Source organism: Haliaeetus albicilla, chromosome 6 (genome assembly GCF_947461875.1).
Source record: "Haliaeetus albicilla chromosome 6, bHalAlb1.1, whole genome shotgun sequence".
Lineage (NCBI taxonomy): Eukaryota > Metazoa > Chordata > Aves > Accipitriformes > Accipitridae > Haliaeetus > Haliaeetus albicilla.
Genome location: NC_091488.1, coordinates 17,147,920 through 17,168,199, shown reverse-complemented (window position 1 = coordinate 17,168,199; position 20,280 = coordinate 17,147,920). Strand labels below are relative to the sequence as shown.

General features: G+C 35.4%; 1 protein-coding gene across 15 annotated transcripts in view; it reads right to left on the bottom strand.

Annotated features, from left to right (window-relative positions):
• Nucleotides 1-20,280, bottom strand: part of SYNJ1 (synaptojanin 1) — a 68,757-nt gene that overhangs the window by 17,259 nt on the left and 31,218 nt on the right. For 8 of the 15 annotated variants that reach the window (XM_069785230.1, XM_069785238.1, XM_069785234.1 and 5 more), the window contains 14 exons: nt 20,036-20,059; nt 15,538-15,729; nt 15,312-15,396; nt 13,888-14,028; nt 13,310-13,502; nt 11,844-12,002; nt 9,417-9,573; nt 8,949-9,066; nt 8,621-8,836; nt 7,746-7,824; nt 6,527-6,689; nt 4,308-4,514; nt 3,187-3,315; nt 2,529-2,567 (listed from right to left, as the gene is read on the bottom strand). In XM_069785230.1, coding sequence (XP_069641331.1) covers nt 2,529-2,567; nt 3,187-3,315; nt 4,308-4,514; nt 6,527-6,689; nt 7,746-7,824; nt 8,621-8,836; nt 8,949-9,066; nt 9,417-9,573; nt 11,844-12,002; nt 13,310-13,502; nt 13,888-14,028; nt 15,312-15,396; nt 15,538-15,729; nt 20,036-20,059 — 1,902 coding nt within the window. The remainder of the gene's footprint in view (nt 1-2,528; nt 2,568-3,186; nt 3,316-4,307; nt 4,515-6,526; nt 6,690-7,745; nt 7,825-8,620; nt 8,837-8,948; nt 9,067-9,416; nt 9,574-11,843; nt 12,003-13,309; nt 13,503-13,887; nt 14,029-15,311; nt 15,397-15,537; nt 15,730-20,035; nt 20,060-20,280) is intronic. The other 7 variants (XM_069785229.1, XM_069785231.1, XM_069785232.1 and 4 more) reach the window with 2 other exon arrangements.

The window sequence follows — 20,280 nt, the reverse complement described above, 5'->3', positions numbered from 1 at the left end:
AGTTTAATGTGTGACTATAAGTATCAGTGTACACTAATAAGCACTTGCTGCTTGGGTGCATGTATTTTCATAGTTTAACATACTTGCATTTCTTTTAATGTCAACTTTACTACTGTATTTTCTAGGTTTATTTTATTTATTTGGAGGATAATCACAGTGAAAGTGTAATGCATTTTGCCCAAGTTATTGCATATACTGAAAATACTGTGCATTCTCTCAATCTTAACCCCATTTTAACAGTTTAAAACAATGGTAAAAGATAACTATAAGCCTTTCCTGCATTAGTCTGGAAAAGTCTGACTAGTATTATTAAAGGGAAAAAAACCCCAACCCAAATGTTATTTTTTAACTTCAAGTAATTGACAATTAGCAGCCTTTATAATTTTTAATCTTCTATAAGAATTTACTCTGTAATGTATTAAAGAAAAATCTTGGGTGAACAAGTGCAACATTTTCATTTTTAGCTATAAACAACTGAGAGCTTATAAAATCCTCAGTGGAAATCTTTCATATTAGCAAGTGAAAAGTCTACACTTTGTAAACCCCTGCAATGAGTACATAGGCTTGTATCCTTGAATTCTGAGTTACTTCTGATGTAAAATATGACCAAACTCTAAAAAAGCTTAGATGCCCAAATCCTGCTGCCATCTTCAAAGCATACTGAGCCATTAGAAGAAATGTTATGGGCACTGAAGGGAGTGAAGCACTGAGAAAAAAGGTTAAAAAACATGAGGAAAAAAAAAAGCAACGTTTAAAATGCACAACAATTTAAAGACATGATCAATGTCACTTTGCATGTGCTACAGAAGTCTAAAAACAAGGTTTGATGCACTTATACAGTACACAGGGATATCTTCACAGTGCTTTAGGAGCCATCATTCTAGGTAGGAGAAACAGATGCCATTTCCCTGAGCACAGTAACACACTATGACATTTATACTGCTTCCAGTCCTGTGCTAGCTTGCTCAGAGGTGAGCTTAAGTACCACTGAAAAGCAAAGCATTATGCCTTATAAATGTATGCCATGAGCAGAAAATGAAGAGGATAGAAAAACTGGGATGAGCTTTAGGTCAGAATAATACATGAAAAAAATATACTACAATCTCTTTTAAAAGACTGCATAAAAAGCAAGTTTTATCTAAGTTACAATTCTTTATGGAAAGCTACGTTGGGAAAGACGGTCAAAAAAGAAGGCTGGTCTTTGCACAATTGAGACAAACTAGGCAAATGGGATTGTGTCAGTGCACATAAAGCTATATAGGACTGAAGTAGTACAATGAATTCAATCTCATGTATGTTGCACGTTATGTATAAACTGGCTATTTTCTAAAACTTCAGCATTTTAACTAATTCGAAATACTATGCCTTTGGCATAATAACCTCCTCCCCTCAACTGTATCTACGAGCCATGCACATCTCCGCCTGACATCAGAATAAGTTAGCTGATATTTATATACTATGTAAAACAGTTTACTTATTTTCTCAGATTGCTCAAAACTTTTGAGTTATTTTCTCAAAAAACCCTCTTTCCTACCACCTGAGTGGCAGCGTCTGAAAAGCCATTAAGAAAGTATTTCAGAGCCACTAACTATTCTCACTCTATCCCACATATTAATGAGCTGATTTAAGTCCAAGCAGGACAGCTCAACTATGAAGCCTGTGACAAAGGACAAAGATTAGTTTCTAGAAGAAGCACTTCTGAGAACGTGTGAGTCATTATTACATGCAAAACCAGATCAAGCTGGAAAAAAACAAAACTAGCCTGAAGGGTTGATAAAGCCTTCAGCATTATCAAAAGGGAAGGAATTAGGGTAGAATTATTTCAGGATTTTGTTACTTTGTAAAGACCTGTAGCTCTCCAGTGCCTTCAAAGTAACCGAATAAACTCCCTTGCTAAGTTTGTGTTTCTGAAGTACATGCTAGTTCCAAGAACTATGGAGGATGTTTCATGTCTCTAGGAAAGGCTTAGGAGCACATGTCAGACTTGGAAACAGAAAATAAACTACCCATATGTCAGTGTTCAGCTTAGAAACAAATATGGCTCAGTGAGTTGGAGCGCTCTGTTAACTGGTGATCATCCGAGGGAAACTGGGCCAGATTAGCAGTAGTTTCAACTTGAACAATTAATTAATGGATAATCACTGCAAGTAGCTACAATCACAATCCATTTTACAATGCTCCTTGTCACGGACTGTGAGGAAAAAAGCTAGCCTTTTCATAACTAAAGACAAGTTTCTGCTTTCACAGAAAAGTTAGCTGGGTATATTTTTACCAAGACAAAGTAATACAAACCCAGAACAACTTCAATCTCTCTCACTAGAATGTACCAACTTCTGAAAAAATATTTTTTCATTAAAAAGTCAAATGTAATTCAGAGGGGGATACAAACCCTGAGAAAGAAATTACATTGACATTCAAGAATTACCCATTTTTATACCTTTGGACATCATCATATTAAGTATTGTCACAACAGACCACCATAGTAGTTTTGCTACGTAGTCATATTTGAAAACAATTAAAATCATTACCTCCAAATTCTTTTCTAGCAGGTGCAGGACTCCTACCGCCTTACAGTATTTAAGAAATGAATGCAGCAATAATGAAAAATATCAGTACAGTAAGAGGGAAGAAAAAGAATGAGAAAGTTAAATATGACAAGGGTCAGTTTGTTATTAACTATGTTGCCCATATGCTTCTGTACATCCAGTTTCTCTTAGTGCTCAATTGTTTACATTTTCAGATGATCCAGATGAACTCAACATTAAAAACTTGGACATGAAAAAATGCATATATACTGATGCCAAAATTAAAGGAATATAAATCAATGAATGCATAAGACTATGTATCTTTTATTTTAAAAATGAAGATACTATAAAAATGGAATGTTGAGCAAACACTGCTGTAGGAGGCCCACATTTTTAAACTGTGAAAATAAAGTTATAAAAATTTTAAAACTTATTCACTAAGCAAAGACAATAATATTTAAATGGTACTGAAAAATGCTGTTATTTCCCATGCTGTTATTGCTATTAAATGTACCAACTAAAAATTTTAGTGAAAAAATGGTATGTTCCATTGAGCCCCAAACCAACAATATAACACATAGTTTGGCTGTGGACTTCAAAGTTCATCTCACAGACTTGAAACAGAATATTCCTGACTACCTGATATACATCACTGCATTACCTGATGGTGGAGGTGGCCTCTGTGGTGGAGCGGGGCGTGCAGGAGGAGCAACGGGGCGAGGTGGTGGAGGACGCTTAGGCTCCAAGCTCTGAGAAGACTCTTTCTGCTGGGTACCAAGCTGAAATTCAGCTGAAGAACGTGACAGAAAACAATGCAAAAATGAATCACTTGTACATTTTAATCACAGTAAAGCTTTTCTAATAGCAAGTTATTTTCATAGAGAGGACAGTCAGTTCCCAGCCCTGGAAACAATGATAGAGAAGTTTTTGATAGAGAGAAAACAAGAGGAATAAACCAATGGTGAAAAGAAGCAGATTTCCTAAGAACAGATTTTTGTCTTATATGCTTTAATCAGTATATGCTTTTCATGGAATCCTGAACACTCTTACACATTGCAGAGTTCCAAATTTTGATTTTGGCCCTTATCTGTGAACTAAGTGCTCTGGAAAAAAAAAGTTACGGGGGAATTCTGAAGGCATTCTAGCAGTCTTTGTAAAGTTACTCCAAATTACATTGAATAAACTGTTCTAGAAGCCATTCCAAACACTGTATTTCTAAATGTCCACGCTGTCACTAAAATAAAGTTGTGTTTAAACAGAAGCTTTCATATTATACACCAGTTTACAAATCTGCTGATTACAATTTACATACTACAGCTGACAGGAGCGTTAATTGAAATGGGCTGTATTTGAAGAGTATGAGTAAAGTGAACTAGGATTATACTGACACACTGCAACAGAATTTTTGAACAGAGGTTACAAGCTAATCAACTTAGCCTATTAATCACATAACTTTTTGAGATGTCTCTTTCATCATGAAATGCTAAAGAACTACAGCAAGTTAGGTAGTTTGCAGCAGTGTAGATCAGTAGACACTGTTCCAAATAAGACTCGGGAAACAAAGCTCTTCCGCTGCCCATTAAGAAAACCAAGATGCAAAGAATGAGGTGATTTGCCCAAGGCCACTTATGCGTAAAAAGCTAGATAATGACAAGAATAGCCTTTTATACTAATTTAAAAGCTCTATTAAACATAATCTATAAGCTAGTACTCTACCACTGGGCCATAGAGCTGCCAGATTGTATAGTAGTAACAGAGGCAGTTGAGCAATGTAATACACACTGTGTGTGGAAACAGGTGGTCCAGGAGTTTTTGTTGGTGCTCGGCTTGGTCTCACTGGGAGCATAGGTCCATCTGACAGCGTAGGTGATTGACAGGGACTGGAACGCGGTGAAGAGCTTGGGGAGGTTCCAAGACCAGAGCTTGAAGTTGGCTGTAGATGCTGAGGAAGGATTTCTTCTACTTCAGCACTATAGTCATCAATGTCTCCTAAATAACAAACCCCACCCCAAAAAAGAAAAAGCATGATAAATAAAGGGAACAATAGTTACTTATTTTAAAAAGTGGGGGAATTATAAACTGATTCTGGGCATGGAATTTTCTGCAAAAAGCCCTCAAGTTCCAAGGAATTAGCTCAACAACCAAAATATGATTCTTGCATCATGAAATTACACATGAAGAACGCATATGTATTCAACCCAGTTGAAAATACTCCAAATGCACAATATGTATTATAGATATATACTATAGGTAATTATAGTGTGGCAACTGCAATGTTGCTTAGTCTAAGAAACATGTAGCTTTACAAAGAAGATGTCTGCAAAAATCATTTCCTTGGTTTGCAAGCTTCACTTATTCTTCGGAAGGCTGGGCACGGGATTTCAAGATATCTGCTATTTTTAATACCTTCTGTTTGAAAAGGTGGAATGATGTTTAAAAATAAGGTTCAACGTGGACGTGCCTTTGAAAATTAAACTGTCAATTTAGAATATTTTTATGTTGATATTCAAAATGCCTAAAATAGACAATTACTGCATCACACTCCAATAAGACCATAGTAATCCATTCTTCCATAACTTCTAGGCTTCCCTCTCTTCAGGTACATGAACGACACACAATCTACAGAAGTTCCAGCTTCAACTGTGCACTGCTCAGCAGTAACAGAGTAAACAGGCTGCAAATTAGATTTTAGCTCTTGATTTAAGAGTCTTGTGGGATTTGAGATGTCACATTTTAAGGGGATCATACTATTTCACGTAAGACTATTAATAATATCAACCAATCATACAGGCGTCTAAAATGTTGAAGTCCTGTTTCCTACCTGCATTGGAAAACAGACGAAGTATCTTATGACACTAAGACTAACGCAAATTCCAACTTTTCATACAGGTTTCCTGTATCTGTACCCTTACCAATACATAACTTCCTTTATGAAATACCTGTACAAAAAAACCTTAGTCTACTCTTTCCAGTATATATAGCTGCCATCTCTTTTCTTGAAACTTTTGCAATATAATGTTTGCCACTAAGGAGCTTGGATAGAAATTCAAAGCAAATGAGCTACTCAGAATAAATCAACATAGACACAATGACTACACCTAGAAAGTACATCTGTTCAAGAACTGACAAAAAAACAACCATGTAAAATACATGTGGAAATGCAATACACACAGAAAATGTCAGCAGGTAAGGTGTGTGTGGGTTTTTTGCTGCTGTTTGAAAAACAGCTGTTTTACTTGCCAACGATATAAGAAGAATATATTTTATTGTAGAGAAGAGATTGAAGCAGACCTTTCATAAAAATTAATTAATAGATTAAAAAATAAGCTGTGACAAAGGACATAGATTAGAAACATGCAAGTAAAGAAAAACAAAAAAGCAGAGGCACAATTGCTGCAACAGTGATATTCAGCAACTTAACTTTTCCCTTCAGGGAAAAACCGAAACTGATAAAAACCACGGAACCTGAAAACAGCAACTCATCAATGCCAAAGATCAGCCTGTTCCAAGAAGCAATAGAGGTTGAAGGTTTCCTTGCCCAACACATATTTGCCTGCCTGTCAAAGGCTCACCAGGTGTCTTCTTGGGAGTGGTAAGCATATCAGTGGTCAGCATGGAGGCTCATTAGTCCTATTAATCTATTATGTGTATTGGCAAAAAAATAATTGCTTTGCACTCTGAAGTTGTGTATATCCTGCTTATAGGGTGTCTTCATGAACATTAAAAGTTGCCTGAATTAAGTGACCTTCAGAGGGTAGGTCACAGGATAAAGTGAGAAGAATAAAGAGAATGTCAGCAAATTAGTGAAACCTAGAGATACAATGGAAACTGACACTGCTCAACAAGTTGTCAAGACACTGTTGGAAATAATGGGATTTCTAATTTATCTGTTCTAGATGGGCATAACTTGTTAAATTAAAGTCCTGATATGTGCATTAAACTAACCACATTATTTAGGACTGTAAGCATTTCAAAATGAGGAATACTTTATTCCAACAAACCTTCCATATCATAGTCTGCAGTAACCTCAGCATCTTCACAAAGCAAAGTGGAGCTTGTCGATGAAGGCAGCCCAATATTAATCTTCTCTAGATTCATTTCATCTTCCAAACTTCTGATCCAATCTGGATTTTTCAAGCTTATATTTATAATCCTTCCTAGTAGCTGAATTGCCAAAAAGGTATGCACAAAACAGAAATTGTTAAGAGTAGGTACATTAAAATTCAGCATTCTAGATTTAAAAAGAAAAAAAAAATTTACTGAAAATATCACAAATAAAGTTATCAGAATTTCTGGGACTAAACAATGACAGTGACACATCACAAAAATAATTATCCTTTTCACTTCATTTTGGTAATTAAGTACATTTATGTAGTTTAAGCTGTTAATTACAACTACTTAATATTTTTCTAAAGAAAAACTAACAACTTGTCTCAAGATTTTCCTTTTCAGTTAATAGGAAAGCTTCTGGTTTCTTTATTCTGACAGAAACACTGATCTGAAAAAAACAGACTTGCTTATAAACTGCATGAATAAAGTAATTTTTAGAGACTGATAAAACAGCAGGCCTTCATTCTGCAAACTGACACATGACACTGAGCCCCTATCCTGCACAGACTGTTAGTGAAGCTCTCAGCAGATGAAAGGATCCACCTGCAAACATCACATTACAGGATCTAAGTCTTAACAGGAACATAGATCAGTAAAAATTTGAACACGAAAATTAAAATTTTTACAAAGATTAAATACTGACCCTACAGAAATCAATGAGAGCTGGAATTCTGACACTTTAAAGTGACTGCAGTTCAGGAGTGCTGAATTTTGAATAATTGCAGGCTGTAAATATGATACCTTGAGTTTGTATTATGAATCAGTTTAAAAACTCTGCTTTTTAAATTATAAAAAAAAAATATTAAAAATCGCTCATTGGATGAAGATGCCCCTCAATATGGGATCTTCATTTCTCTAACAGTCCTCCTCCTAAAAATAAATTAAGTTTGGTAGTTCTCTCTGCTGGCTTTTGAAACTCAACATAATGCTACACGGCTATCAAAAGTAAAAATAAAAAAGATTAGATGCAACAGTCTATGAAAAACAGAATATGAAAAACTTTTAAGAATTAAAAACATGCAAACAAACAAAACACCCAACCCACCCAAGTATTCTTTAAAAATTTGGATTTTATCTTGCTATACAAAAGTTCAGTAATTTTTACATTACCTCAGTACCATTTAAATTCATAACATTCAAAGCAGAACTTCCTTCCAAAAATGTTACCCACATCTTGTCTTCCACAAACCTGCAAAGTCCATTGGAAACAATAATTAAATTACCTACTAACTTTTGAAGGCTCTTATCTTAAAGGTTTTTCAATGTTTTACTTGGTGGAGAAGAATTGGGTTTTTAGGTTCCTTAAAATATACATAATTGGCTAATAAGTTTTAACTGAATGTATACTTGCAACAGAAAAAACAAAGCAAAAGAGAACTAGGTAAGTATCACGCAGTGGAAGCACTGTCCTCTTAAAAATTACGTGACTATAGTTACATGTTCAATAGTAATTGTGTGGCTACAGGTTAGATATTTGTATTAGGTGTTCCACATTACATCACACTATGAACTTGGGACTATGCTCTTAGTCTTCTGAAAAGAAAGCCAAAAAAACAAAACAACCCCCCAAAACCCCCAAGCAAAATACCACAACACTTATAGTTCAATAAATAGCTTAGTGAAAATGCAACATCCACAGGAATCCTCTCATCTTCAGTTCATTTAAAACTACTAACCTAATTTTAGAATACAAAATTTGTATAAAATTACATAAATGACAAATTTTAACTCTGATGAATTTCTGACAAAGTCAGTATGATACTCTATCTCAAAAATAGAGTATCTGGGAAAATGAAGTCTGAAAACTGAGACACATACAGGTATGTAAAACCGATTTTCAACTGTAAAGACATTAAAAGTGAAATCTAAATGTTAAAAATGAAGCAGATCATAACTGAAATGCCCACTAAGAAAGTAACTTTATTCAGAAAATAGGTGGGAACAATGAAGAGGAATAGAGATTAAAAGTAAAAAGTCTTTTTAACCTTATAAGTATAACTTCACCATAGCTTGCAAATTTTTGAAGAAGGTCATCAATCAAGTTATCATCGAAATAGTTTTCTTCTGCTGAAGAACTTCTGATGGAGACCATTACAGTACCATCAGGTGGTCCTTGCATCGCGATCACCTCCTTATAAACTTTTTGTCTCTCTTCTGCTTCAATTTCAAATATGTCAATGTCAATCAATGCAACCACAGGCCTTAGAAAAAAATACAAAAGAAAAACCTGTAAGCACAGTATCTGAGCAACAAAATATGTAACAATAACAAACTTCAATGATTAGGAAGTAATGTATAAAATAAAACTGAAACCTATGATCAGATGTTTTCAGCTCTGCTCTTCCATAGTGCAACAAAGTACCAGGATTCCATGTATAAGTGACATTACTGTCATCGTGAAAACTAGCATTCAGAAGATCCAGGTCTTCAGCTACATTCAGTATTAGTAAAAAAAAAAAAAAAGGAAAAACACCATGATTGCAAGAATATGCTTTAAAAAATAAGCTATTTGTAAAAAGAGAAAAAGTAAACCAAACCCATGTGTTTTACAGAAAAAAACAGAAGTTACTTTTGAACTACCAAAATATCAGTAACTGATATCTGATTCTTGATCCTATTCAGTGTCACTGTATTTATTGCAGATGCTATTATAAGCTTTGTGTCTCATACAAAGTCAGGGACAGACGCTCAAAATCACTGGCACTGTGAATGTCACTAAATGGATTCTATATATACGCCAGTTAAAACAATATTTTAAACAATTTAAGGAAGCACCCAAACCTGATCGGTCAAAAGGCCATTTTCTTCTTCTCCAAAGAATACGATCTGTCCATGCCGGTGTGCGACATTTTTCACTGGTGTCATAGTCATCAGAAAACAGATCATATTTGTATGTAGGAGCAAAATTTATTTTCCCTTCCAAAAATCCCCTAAAAATCTGTAAGAAACAAAGCAGTTATGTGTCATGCTAGAAGACACAAACAGATGGGAAACAGCTTGAAACTAATAAGAATTCTCTTTTATAACAGTGAAAACCTGTATACACATCTCAAAAAAAAAAAAGCCAAAAAAAAGCAAAGAAAAGTCATTTGATAATATGAATCCTTCTCCAAATTTTATCTGCTGAAAACATTCTACATTTGCCACTAAGACTAAATAGTGACCCAGACAGATCATCATTAAACAGAACTATGCCAACATTTGCATCTTTAAACCCAGGCTCATGAGCAACCTACTGTTCCTCCAATGTCGTTCAGAACTTGAGGTCATCGAGAACACAGATGCTGTTCACAGTACTGCAATTAGTTGATTAGATGCTCATGTGTCAGCAGAAGTTGGGAATTAAGGTTTATATTTTATGTACCGATCTGAACATGCAAAGCTTTCCCCCAAATTGACACAAGATGCCCCACCAATAAATAGGAGTTGGGGGGGGGGGGGGGGCGTGAAGGAAAAAAAAAAAAAAAAAGAAAAAAAAGAGTCCTCAATACATTCAATATGAACTGAAAGATTAGAGAGATAATATCACCATTTCTTCTCAAGCAAATAGAAAACAGAATAAAAAGAGAGCGATATTATATGAAATTATCTGCCAAGAGTATGTACAGTATTTAGAGATACAGAGCCAATTGAAAGGAATCAAAAAATCCCTTAGGTACTTTGCAACATAAACACATACAGCCAGAAGATCCTAGAAGGCCAGGAGATTTGCTAACTCCTTAAGTGTTTAAACTAGTCATAAGCTAAAACCCTTTATTAACTTAACCAGCTCCAGTCCTGAGTTTAATCTTATATGGGCAGTTTTACCTTCACATCAGAAATCTGTAAAATATAACTCTAACTTAGGTCTAATAGTCAAGTCTGCATCAAATGACAGGCTAGCCTGCTTTTCTGGGAAATATAAATTGAAATCCAGTCAATTTAAAAATCAGTGTCAGATGATCAATGTCAGAATGTCAGAAGATCTGCAACTTCTGAGACAATTTATTAATTTCTTTGTCTTTTGTAATCATTTATTAACCTGCTTTTACGAAGAAAGTTGCTATGTAAACACCTTTACTGGACAGCAGATACACCTGTTAACAGCTACAACCAACTACCACAACTACAATAGCTACAACGCAACAACTGTGGAGGTACCCTCGCTAGCCAGCTGATAGCCCCTGCTGCCCAGCCAGCCACTTCCAAATAATGGAGTATTACCCCAACAGTGCAATACTACACCTTCTTCTCCCCAGTCAGGAGACTATTTTGAGTCTTTTTCATATTCCAGTAGTTTCCGTAGATCTTTCCAGCTTTATAACTCCTGTCAGTGTCCCCAGGACCTCTACACCTCTCTTGTTTTGGTCAAATTAACAGACAATCATGCTGTCTGCCCATTTGAACGTACATCTCTGTCTCTCTCTAGGAACTGGGCTATATAAAAAAACAAATTAAAAATTATCAAGCGTTTTTCCTCCTGTTCTGGTGCACAAGACACCAGTACAAATGGAAGAGAACTCTAATTCAGAAAAAACACTGCTTATGATCAAAGTGCTGGCAAGCAGACAAAACTAACAACAGAGGATTGTTTCTCATTTTACCATCTACAGCATTCCCACATAAAGCTGGAAAGGAAGAATACACACTTTCACACAAAATTTGATTCATTACCAATATTCCTTTAATTGCTACGTGCTGCCTCCCAAGAAACCCTAAAAATCTAAAATCTGAAGCTTTGTCAGACTTTGTTATTCCATGCTCTTTTTCTTTGTAAGTAAAAAGGCTACTGTTTGGACTATTCCATTTTCCAACAGAATGACAGTAACAGCGTTAGACCTGCAGCAATTTAAAGTAAACAGTAACGTTACCAAAAGAACTTCTATAAATATTTTTTAAATAGTTGCACTGATAAAAAGAAAAATATTATAATTGGTAAACTCCAACACAAAGTTCTAAAAAGATGATAAAGTTACCTTTTTTTTCAGAAGAGAAAGAAAAACCTCACTCCTGCAGCTAGTCACTGTATTTGTATCACTGCCTCTTCAGGTCAGTTACTACAAATAAGTTACTAAAGGTTGCTACGTCCCACCCTTCCATGCCACTACCTGGACAAAAGTGGCAAGTAAAACACGCTGAGGATATAGATTTACAGAAGCACCACAGAAAATTGCTAAAGCCAAAAAGAAAAATAAAGTATTCTTAAGTGTGGTAATATTTTTAAGATACCTGTCCAGAATTTTTCTGATTGATAAGTTGGTCTCCTGCTATAAGGGGATCCCAGTTCTGCTGTCGTATTAGGTCCTTAACCTCCTCATTTGGAATATCTATTCGATAATTAAAGTCACCACACCAAAAGATATAGTCATGGGAAAAGAGCATCCTTCCCTGTAAAACAGAAGCACACAATGAAGTTACAAACAACCAAGTGACAAATTTACTACTTTCAGATGTAGAAGTTCAGTTTTTATCTCTAAAATATGCATCATTTCTAGCTGATGACCACAACTGAAATACATGCTAGTATTTAGTGTTCATATGGTTAGAACAACATAGCCAACTGTATGGTTTTCACACATATAGAATATGAAAGAAGAAGTAACATTTCTTATGTAGTTTGCATTTCTAAAGAAACATGAATCATCTGAATTGGATTCTAAAATTCTTCATCTTTCTACTCCCGTTTTAGAAGTCTGCTCTAAGATGATGACTGCTACCTGTGTCACAAAGAGGTTACAAAGGAGAAGAAAACACTACCCTGGGATCTTGTGGCACAATATCCTGACAAACTGCAAATTGAGGGCTTTCTTATTCAGATTTAATTGAAGACTTTTCAGTTACAAACAATTTTCATGGCTAGGGAGAGGCAACTAACTCTGTTAGTTTAAACAAAACCTAGGGTTTAAAGCGAGAACTTTTACTTCCCTCTTTGTTTTGATTTTTCCATTGCCCTTAAGTAAATCAAAGCAGATACACTGGCAGATTAAAACAGCAGCGTTTAGGAGACTGTTTCTGGGGACCATAAGAAAACAGTACTTTCAAGAAAAACTGAAACATGATCATGGGGACAAATTTAGAAATCAAAAAACCCTGTAAAATAAGATGTCAGACTCCTGCACAATGCCATAGAAACTAACAAAGGACAGTTTGACTACAAAATTTAAAACAGCTCTAAGTCTTGAGGAAGCATTTTGTTGCACTGATAAAATTATTATTTACTTGGTGTTTGATAATCCTTTATGAGAATATGCTACAGAACTGTAAAATCCAACTAGACAAAAATGAGTAAAAAAGAAGTTAAAATGAGTTAGCAAAAATCATTCTTGTGTACTGAAAATTGTGCTGTTTCCCATGAATTTTTTTCTCATAATTGATTAACTCCGGTGCCTACAAAAGCTCTACTACATGTCAGGAATCTATAAAGTCTCTTTCCTAGGCTAAATCCTTGATGCCTAATGCAAGTGAATTCATGCTTCATCATCTCTTATCAGTCATTGCACTGAAAAGGTCTATTCTTTCTGCAGTCATCTATTCTAATAAAAATTGTGGGAACTGAGACCTCTAACCCAAGGAAATTTGATTTCCACAGGAATCTGGGGAAGGGAAAAAAAATAAACAGAGCTTTTGGATGACACTGCTGGAGCTCAAAGGGTTTAACTTCTCATTCGTTATGGAATTTGAACACTGTTGCTTACCATTGGAAAACTGAGCTTGCGAGCTATTTCTACGAAGTCTTCATTTCTCTCTTTAACTTGTGATTGCCCTGCAGCAAAATGACTGCAGACAAAGCAAAGACTGGATGTATGAAACAACATCCGAATTGCTACTGCACCTTTATTTCCAGTGGCTCCTCCCATGCCAGTCTTTACAGTATCAACAGCAACATCCCTAAAAGAGTTAAACATCTATTAAACCTTCAAATACAATGGCACAGAAGTTAATAGCTTTAAGTATGTCTGAGTATGACATTATGTTGATAAGAGAACATTTTCACATTGTTCTTCCAGCAGTAAGGCCACTGCGCTATTTTTAAGAAGTGCCAACAGCTATTGAGCAGGTAACAATATAACCCTTCAGCTTTTCAAGCTTTCTTGGCAACAGATGAGGCATTTAAAAACTAAGATAAAAGAATTTAAGCAACTGGTACCCCAGAAGATGGAACAGCTCTTTTAGAGCCCCGTATGCTTCTTAGCATACTTGTACATTAGCTTGCAATACAAAGCAAAGTGAAGGTGACCCAACCCAACTTGGGCACAGCTGTGTGTTCACTGACCTGATAAAAGGAGCATGCTGGGGCCTGATGAACACAAAAAGGCAGACACCCACCAATTGCTCAGAAGCCAGCAGCACATACTTGTAATCTCTTGATATAGTCTTCTGCAGTTCAGCAGCCCAGAGCTTCTGATTGGTTGTGCTAGCAGTGAGATTAAAAATGCCAGTTTTAAAATAAATCAAATTAAGCAGGTATCTAAACTGTTGATCCAGGTGAATAAACTTCATACAATAATGTTAACTAAACCTTGGGGTAGTAAGCCAAAGCCAAGTTATGAATGGTGCTCAAATGCCTCCTAGCAGAGACACAGGCTATACACTGTCATGACATCATCATTTCAAATTCAGCCTCATAAAATGCTGCCTCACTTTTCTCAACACCACAGACAGTGTTAGGAGCCAGGGCTATCTTTCCTGTATTTCCGAGGCTAGACTAGAGGAGCAAAACCTAAGAATTTTTCTAGGGAGTTACTTCTTCGCCTAGAGCTCAGTCAATATTGGAAAACAAAGATGTCCATGGTCTTAGATCAAGAAGAAACTTCCTTGGAGACTTAACAGACTATGGTTTTCAGAGCTAGCATTAGATATAAATGAAAAATATCAGACCTGGAAACAGCATTAACTAGACATAGTGTGAAATTAGGGGATGACAAACTGCCACTTTGTCCTCAGGACAAAAGCCTGTGCAAAGGCTAAACAGTGTTATAGGCTTTAGGCACTTCTTCCAATGAGTTAAAGCCTGCTAACACCAGAAAACATGCAAAACAGGCAGACAAAACAATGGACAAAGTGAATATGATCTTAGGACTACAGATAAAGACTTCATCACTATATCACCCTCCACTGGTAAAAATATATCATCATAACCTACTCAGCTAGGGGTGAAAAATCCAAACTGCATGGTAATATATACATGTAATACATGGAATGACAGCAAAAACTAACAGTATGGAAGGAAGCCTTTCTTTACACAGATCAAAACCTGATGCAAGACACTATATAAAGGCATACCAACAATACATGCTTTTGGAAGGAATTTCACAGGACTCGCTGTTCCCAGCAGTAGGAAGGCACAGAGACTGCAAAACACTATGAGCATTGGAGGTAAATTCCTTCAAAGTGTCAAATGAAGGGAAAAGTTGAGGGGCTGCTGAAGGTACGATCCAAAATATGGTCAAGTACTGACTGTTTGGATCCTTGAGATTACATTATACATGATCTAAATGATCACAGCTTTGCTAGGGAAAGCTGAGATGAAGTCTGCAACCCTGGCACAGAAACTGGCAGAGAACTGGGATACAGTCAAAAATTAATCTAGGCTAATCCCAACCATTACAAAAGAGAAAAAAAATTTTTTTTAAATAACATTTTACTAAAAAATTTGATTATCAACTAAACCAGCGCTGTATAGATTGTACCACCTACCTGGCATTCACAATGTTTCCTGCATTTAACTCCACCATTTCTTCAAATCCAATGGCAAATATGTCTACAGGCTTGCTTTTGCGATCTGCATTTAAATATTAAAAAAGCTGTTTGTTGTTTATAATTAATTTAAGAACCAAGACCTCATATAGCTATTTTAATGATTATGATCTGATTATGAAACTCAAGAGTTTTCAAGAAAAAATTGACAGAATACAAATCCTACCTTGGAATTCATGAATACCAGCTAACTTTGGTGCATCTAGAAGCCAGTCAGTGAGGGTCTGATTTCTAAAGGCAATACTTCGAAACTGCTTCCCCCCGTTGACGTTCCATGTCCCAACACAGACTCTAATTTTTTTCGGTTTTGCATACTTATAAAAGTTTTCACACATACTCTTTAGCACTTTTACAGATGCTGCAAAAACATTTGAAAAGACATTATTTTTATACAGAATTTTCTTCAGAAAACTTGGCAATGAGATCTTTCCCTTAAAAAAATGGCAACAAATCCATGCACAGACATATAGAAAGTTAAACTGTGAAAGCAAGATGAATGCAGCTTTTCACAAGGGAAAATACATTTGCAGACATATTACTTATCTGGGTAGGATACTGACTGAATGAAAGACAGTAGTAATTTGTTCAAAGTAATATATATATAAAAATAATATATAAAAGAAACATAATTTCAATGTTTTATAAATATCTCTCATTCTTTCACCCTATCTGTGATTCTCTATGGAAACCATTATTTTTCATACATGCCAACAGATATCTACCTCGTTTTCACGGATAACATTTATGAAATTCAGACTCCCATTACAAAAACAACTTAGATATGTTAATTTCTAGAAGTGTAAAAATGACTGATATACTACCTTTACTAAAATAGATAAAGTACATTATTTTATCATATTAGAGTATGTCTATTTAAGCCACAAATCTGAATTATTTTTTAGGTCATTTGAATTCCTAGAATTCTGCTTTAGTGAGGAAAGTAGGCTAGGATTCGAAACAATTAAACTAATTTCTCTGTCACACCAGCCTTTCTCTGTGCCTTGTTTCTATCTGCCAGATGGGACAGAGGGTAATGACCCATCTGTAAAGGGCATTGTGAGAAACAAAAAAACAAAATAGATTATTCAATGGGCAGACACTAGAGTTACAGAGATTTTAAAAGTCCCTTTACAAATCGGCTGCATAATATAGTCATACAGATATATTTCCTAACACAAAAAACCAGATCTGAATATTTTTTAAAATTACACTTCTTTTTTTCTTTAATCTCAGTGGAATGAAAATTGCATCAGGTGTAAACAGTATTGCTTGCATTATACTTTACCTAAATGATATTAATTCACGTATTTTGAATACTCTCATAAGACTCAGTGAGAATCATATAAACATTACTAGATGGAATTCTTCCCTTCACTGTGTGCTGTCTTGCAAACTGGTCATCTACTGGGCACAATATTTTCATTCAAATCCCCAAAATAGGATGATTAGTGAGCTGTTGTTGTCTTTTTAGTTATTCTTTTTAAGTTTACCACCTTTACATTTGCTACAGAATCTTGGCTACCCAATTAAAACAAAAATCAGGGATTCTCTAGCCCTCATGGTTTTGAAACAAACTGGAAACAATAGAAGAAAATAATATATTGCATTTGTTGTTTGTGAACTCTTTCACTGCTGAACCAATCATATATCCATATATCAGCCAATCACATATAAAAGACAGTGAACTGACCGGTGTCTCCTTGGGGTACTACAAGCAGATCATGCTTGGGATCATGCTCTCCTTATCATAATCCAGGTGAATGAAGTCAAGAAAACAGCAAGGAGCCAACAGAATACTTTATGCCTTCAGGTGAGGGTGAAATACTGAGTCTACTTCTGAATGTATCTACACACCAGGTAACAGTCAAGTCAAGAAGTCCACCAAATGCCCAAAAAGCCTTTAAGGGTCAAGGACAGAAGCTACGCAAGCACCTGACCACTGAACAGAAACCAATCCAAAAAATGTTGTAGCCACGATACATACAAGTACCCCAATCATCCAAAGGATTAGCTGAACCCAAGGAACCCAAAATAGCATCACAGGCAGCTTTGAAGATCTGCACAGATTAGCCTTCGTAGTACTCTGAGCAAGTTTAAGAGCAGGGTTTGGACTTTTATTCTCTCCACTTCAGTTCCTTCTTTTTCTTTTGCAAATCTAGCAATTTTCAGCTTTATTTTAAATAGTTACTCCAAATAGTTCATATTTGCTACCAAGCAGCTTTTAAGAAAAGCTGCAGAATTGAATTATTGCCTATTTAACTCCTGACGTCATGAATGCCTAATGTGAAAAATCTTACCAGGATAGATTCTAACTTTAGAAGTAAACTGACAACATGCTTATTACAAACATGAAATTCATACCTTTAAACTAACAAGCTTTCTAAATTGTAGAATGACTCTTTTTCTAAATTAGAATAAAGAAAAAAAAAGAAATTTTCAGGTTTTCCAAAATACTGAGCCAATTGTTTTTCAGAGCTCCTGAGCCTCCTGCATACATTATTTTCCTACAGATTTCTAGCTATTTATCTTTTCAACATAATCGTGTCTCACTCTACAATGTTAAAGATCCCATCAATTACATTTTCTGTTATTTTGCAGCAAAAATACTTTAACTGCTGTTCATACTAGGCAGGCACACATTTGGAAATCAGTTCTACAAAGGGAGTATCAATTTAAAATTCTTGGTGGGATATTCTGTGCAACTGAACTTAATTGAACTACTTTACTACAACATCCAAATTACTGTAGATACATTTCAATATATGCAATTTGTATTTAGATGAAACTCACAGTGAAATGTTACATCAAGAAGTTAAAAAATAGTTGACATGTATGACTCTTCATGAGTTATAAGCTAGGCTGATATAGTCTAGATGGTAACGCCATAAATGACAATATGACTGTTTATTCCAATAAACAGTTTTTAACACTGACAAAATGCCAGTGAATCAGTTAATTTCAGGTGTATATTACCTGTGACTCAGATTTCATTATTTAAGTACTCAGTAAGGGTTAAGTAGATACAGTAAAACACTAATAGAAAAAGCAAAGCTGAGACGAATGTAAAGGGAAAAAACATTTAAAGCTCAAAAATACAGATTATGGTTGAAGTGGTTTTCCATGGACGGGGCGGAGGGGGAAGGCTTTAAACACTTCAGATGTATTTGAACAACAATCTAGCCAACAACAAATCCTCATGCTTTCTTCTGAGGATCCTCCCCTGTCAATCTTCAATACCTGGGTCTAGTAGCTACTACCCAAGTGCACAGGTTCAGGGGACACTGTGCACAGCTTCGCTATTCTTTTAAAACAGGAGGCTTGTCTGAAAAATTATTAAGAGCTTCCTTGTTTCTTTCCCTCCTCCTCTCCCTTCAACTTCTCAGGTATTAAGAACATACTTTTTTCCTCTCACCCAGAAACTAAGCACCTGATCTGGTTTCACTGAACCTACCTCCAAGAGGTAGTACAATGAACCCTATTAACTCAATAGCTCAGAAACAGCCATTTAAATTTTCTCAACACATGGTAAAATCTGAACATAACAGCATTAGAAATATTTTATTTTAAATACTAGTTTCTGTGAACAAGGAGATGATGAAGTGTTGCATGGCTGACAAGTACTCACAGCTCTCCCTTAAAAATATGGAATATGTGTATATCGCATCTCCCCAAATGGAGCAGCTTCATGTAAACAGCTTGAGTTACAACAAAAAAGGAGGATTTCCACTAAGAATCAGAAAATTTTGAAAACAAACTTCAAAGACATTATGTTGCTTATGTTGCTAACTTACAACAATAATTAAGTTTTCAGAAGCTTCTTAAACTGAAGAGATCTTTCAGGTCATTTTCCTCTCTGGCTCATCCTTACACATTCTTATTATTATGTATCACTTCTTCATGTTCACAGTATTGCTGAATCCTCCAAAGCCAACTTCTCATATTTTAAGCCCAACATCACAGACATTGGTCAAGATATTACTGCAATGTCTCGAAGTAGAAGATTAGGAGCTAACTATAAAGTTCCTTCTTCAGGCCTCTTCACCAAGAGTTTTACCTAAATAGATGCTCTAATACTTTCATTTTGTGTCATATGCAGAGGTAACCATATCTCAGTGGTTTTGACTGTACTTTTGCTCTACAAAACACAAGTGTCAGCATGTTATTTCAGATCATTCCAGTACATTAACCTTTGCTCGGAGATATTACAAAATCAGTCCGTCTCATTCAAGAACACAGGCAGGTAGAGCCTTCTAACAGCAGATAAGATGAAGTTACAAATTGTACTGAAGAATTTTACCTCTTATCCTAAACAAAACATTTAGACAAAGCAAAAATACAAAAGCTCCCAAACCAGATAAAAAAGCAAAATCCTCTACAGCTAGAATACAGCATTTGCAAAACTAAAACCCCAAGAATTGGTTGCCTTTTTTCATAACTCACACCCAAGCAAAACTGCAACATTTTTCACCCCTTATATTTTCACTTTTCTTGTATTAAAGAGCTTTTCTTGGATTAAGGGATTTTGGGGCACAGGAATGCCAGATCCAAACACTACTAGGAAAATGTGAGCCCGCAACCAAATATTATGCAAACAGGCACAAGGAAAAAGCCAGAGAAGAACAATAGCTGCTCAGATATTTACAGCTTAATTTACTATACTATACCTGATTGTAATGATTGCTCTGAAACTACGGATGCAGTAAGAAGGAAACAAGAAAAAAAATTAGTCAAATAAGTAATTATTTTTTTAAATTTTCCAGCAATATGTGAGAGAACATGCTGTAATACACAATTTATTACACGTAACCATTTGCATCAGTTAAAGCACATCTTTTATGCTGCAAAATCTAAAAAGTTCCACAACAGTATTAACAAATTCTCTTTTCTTGCTTTATTAATAATGGATTTA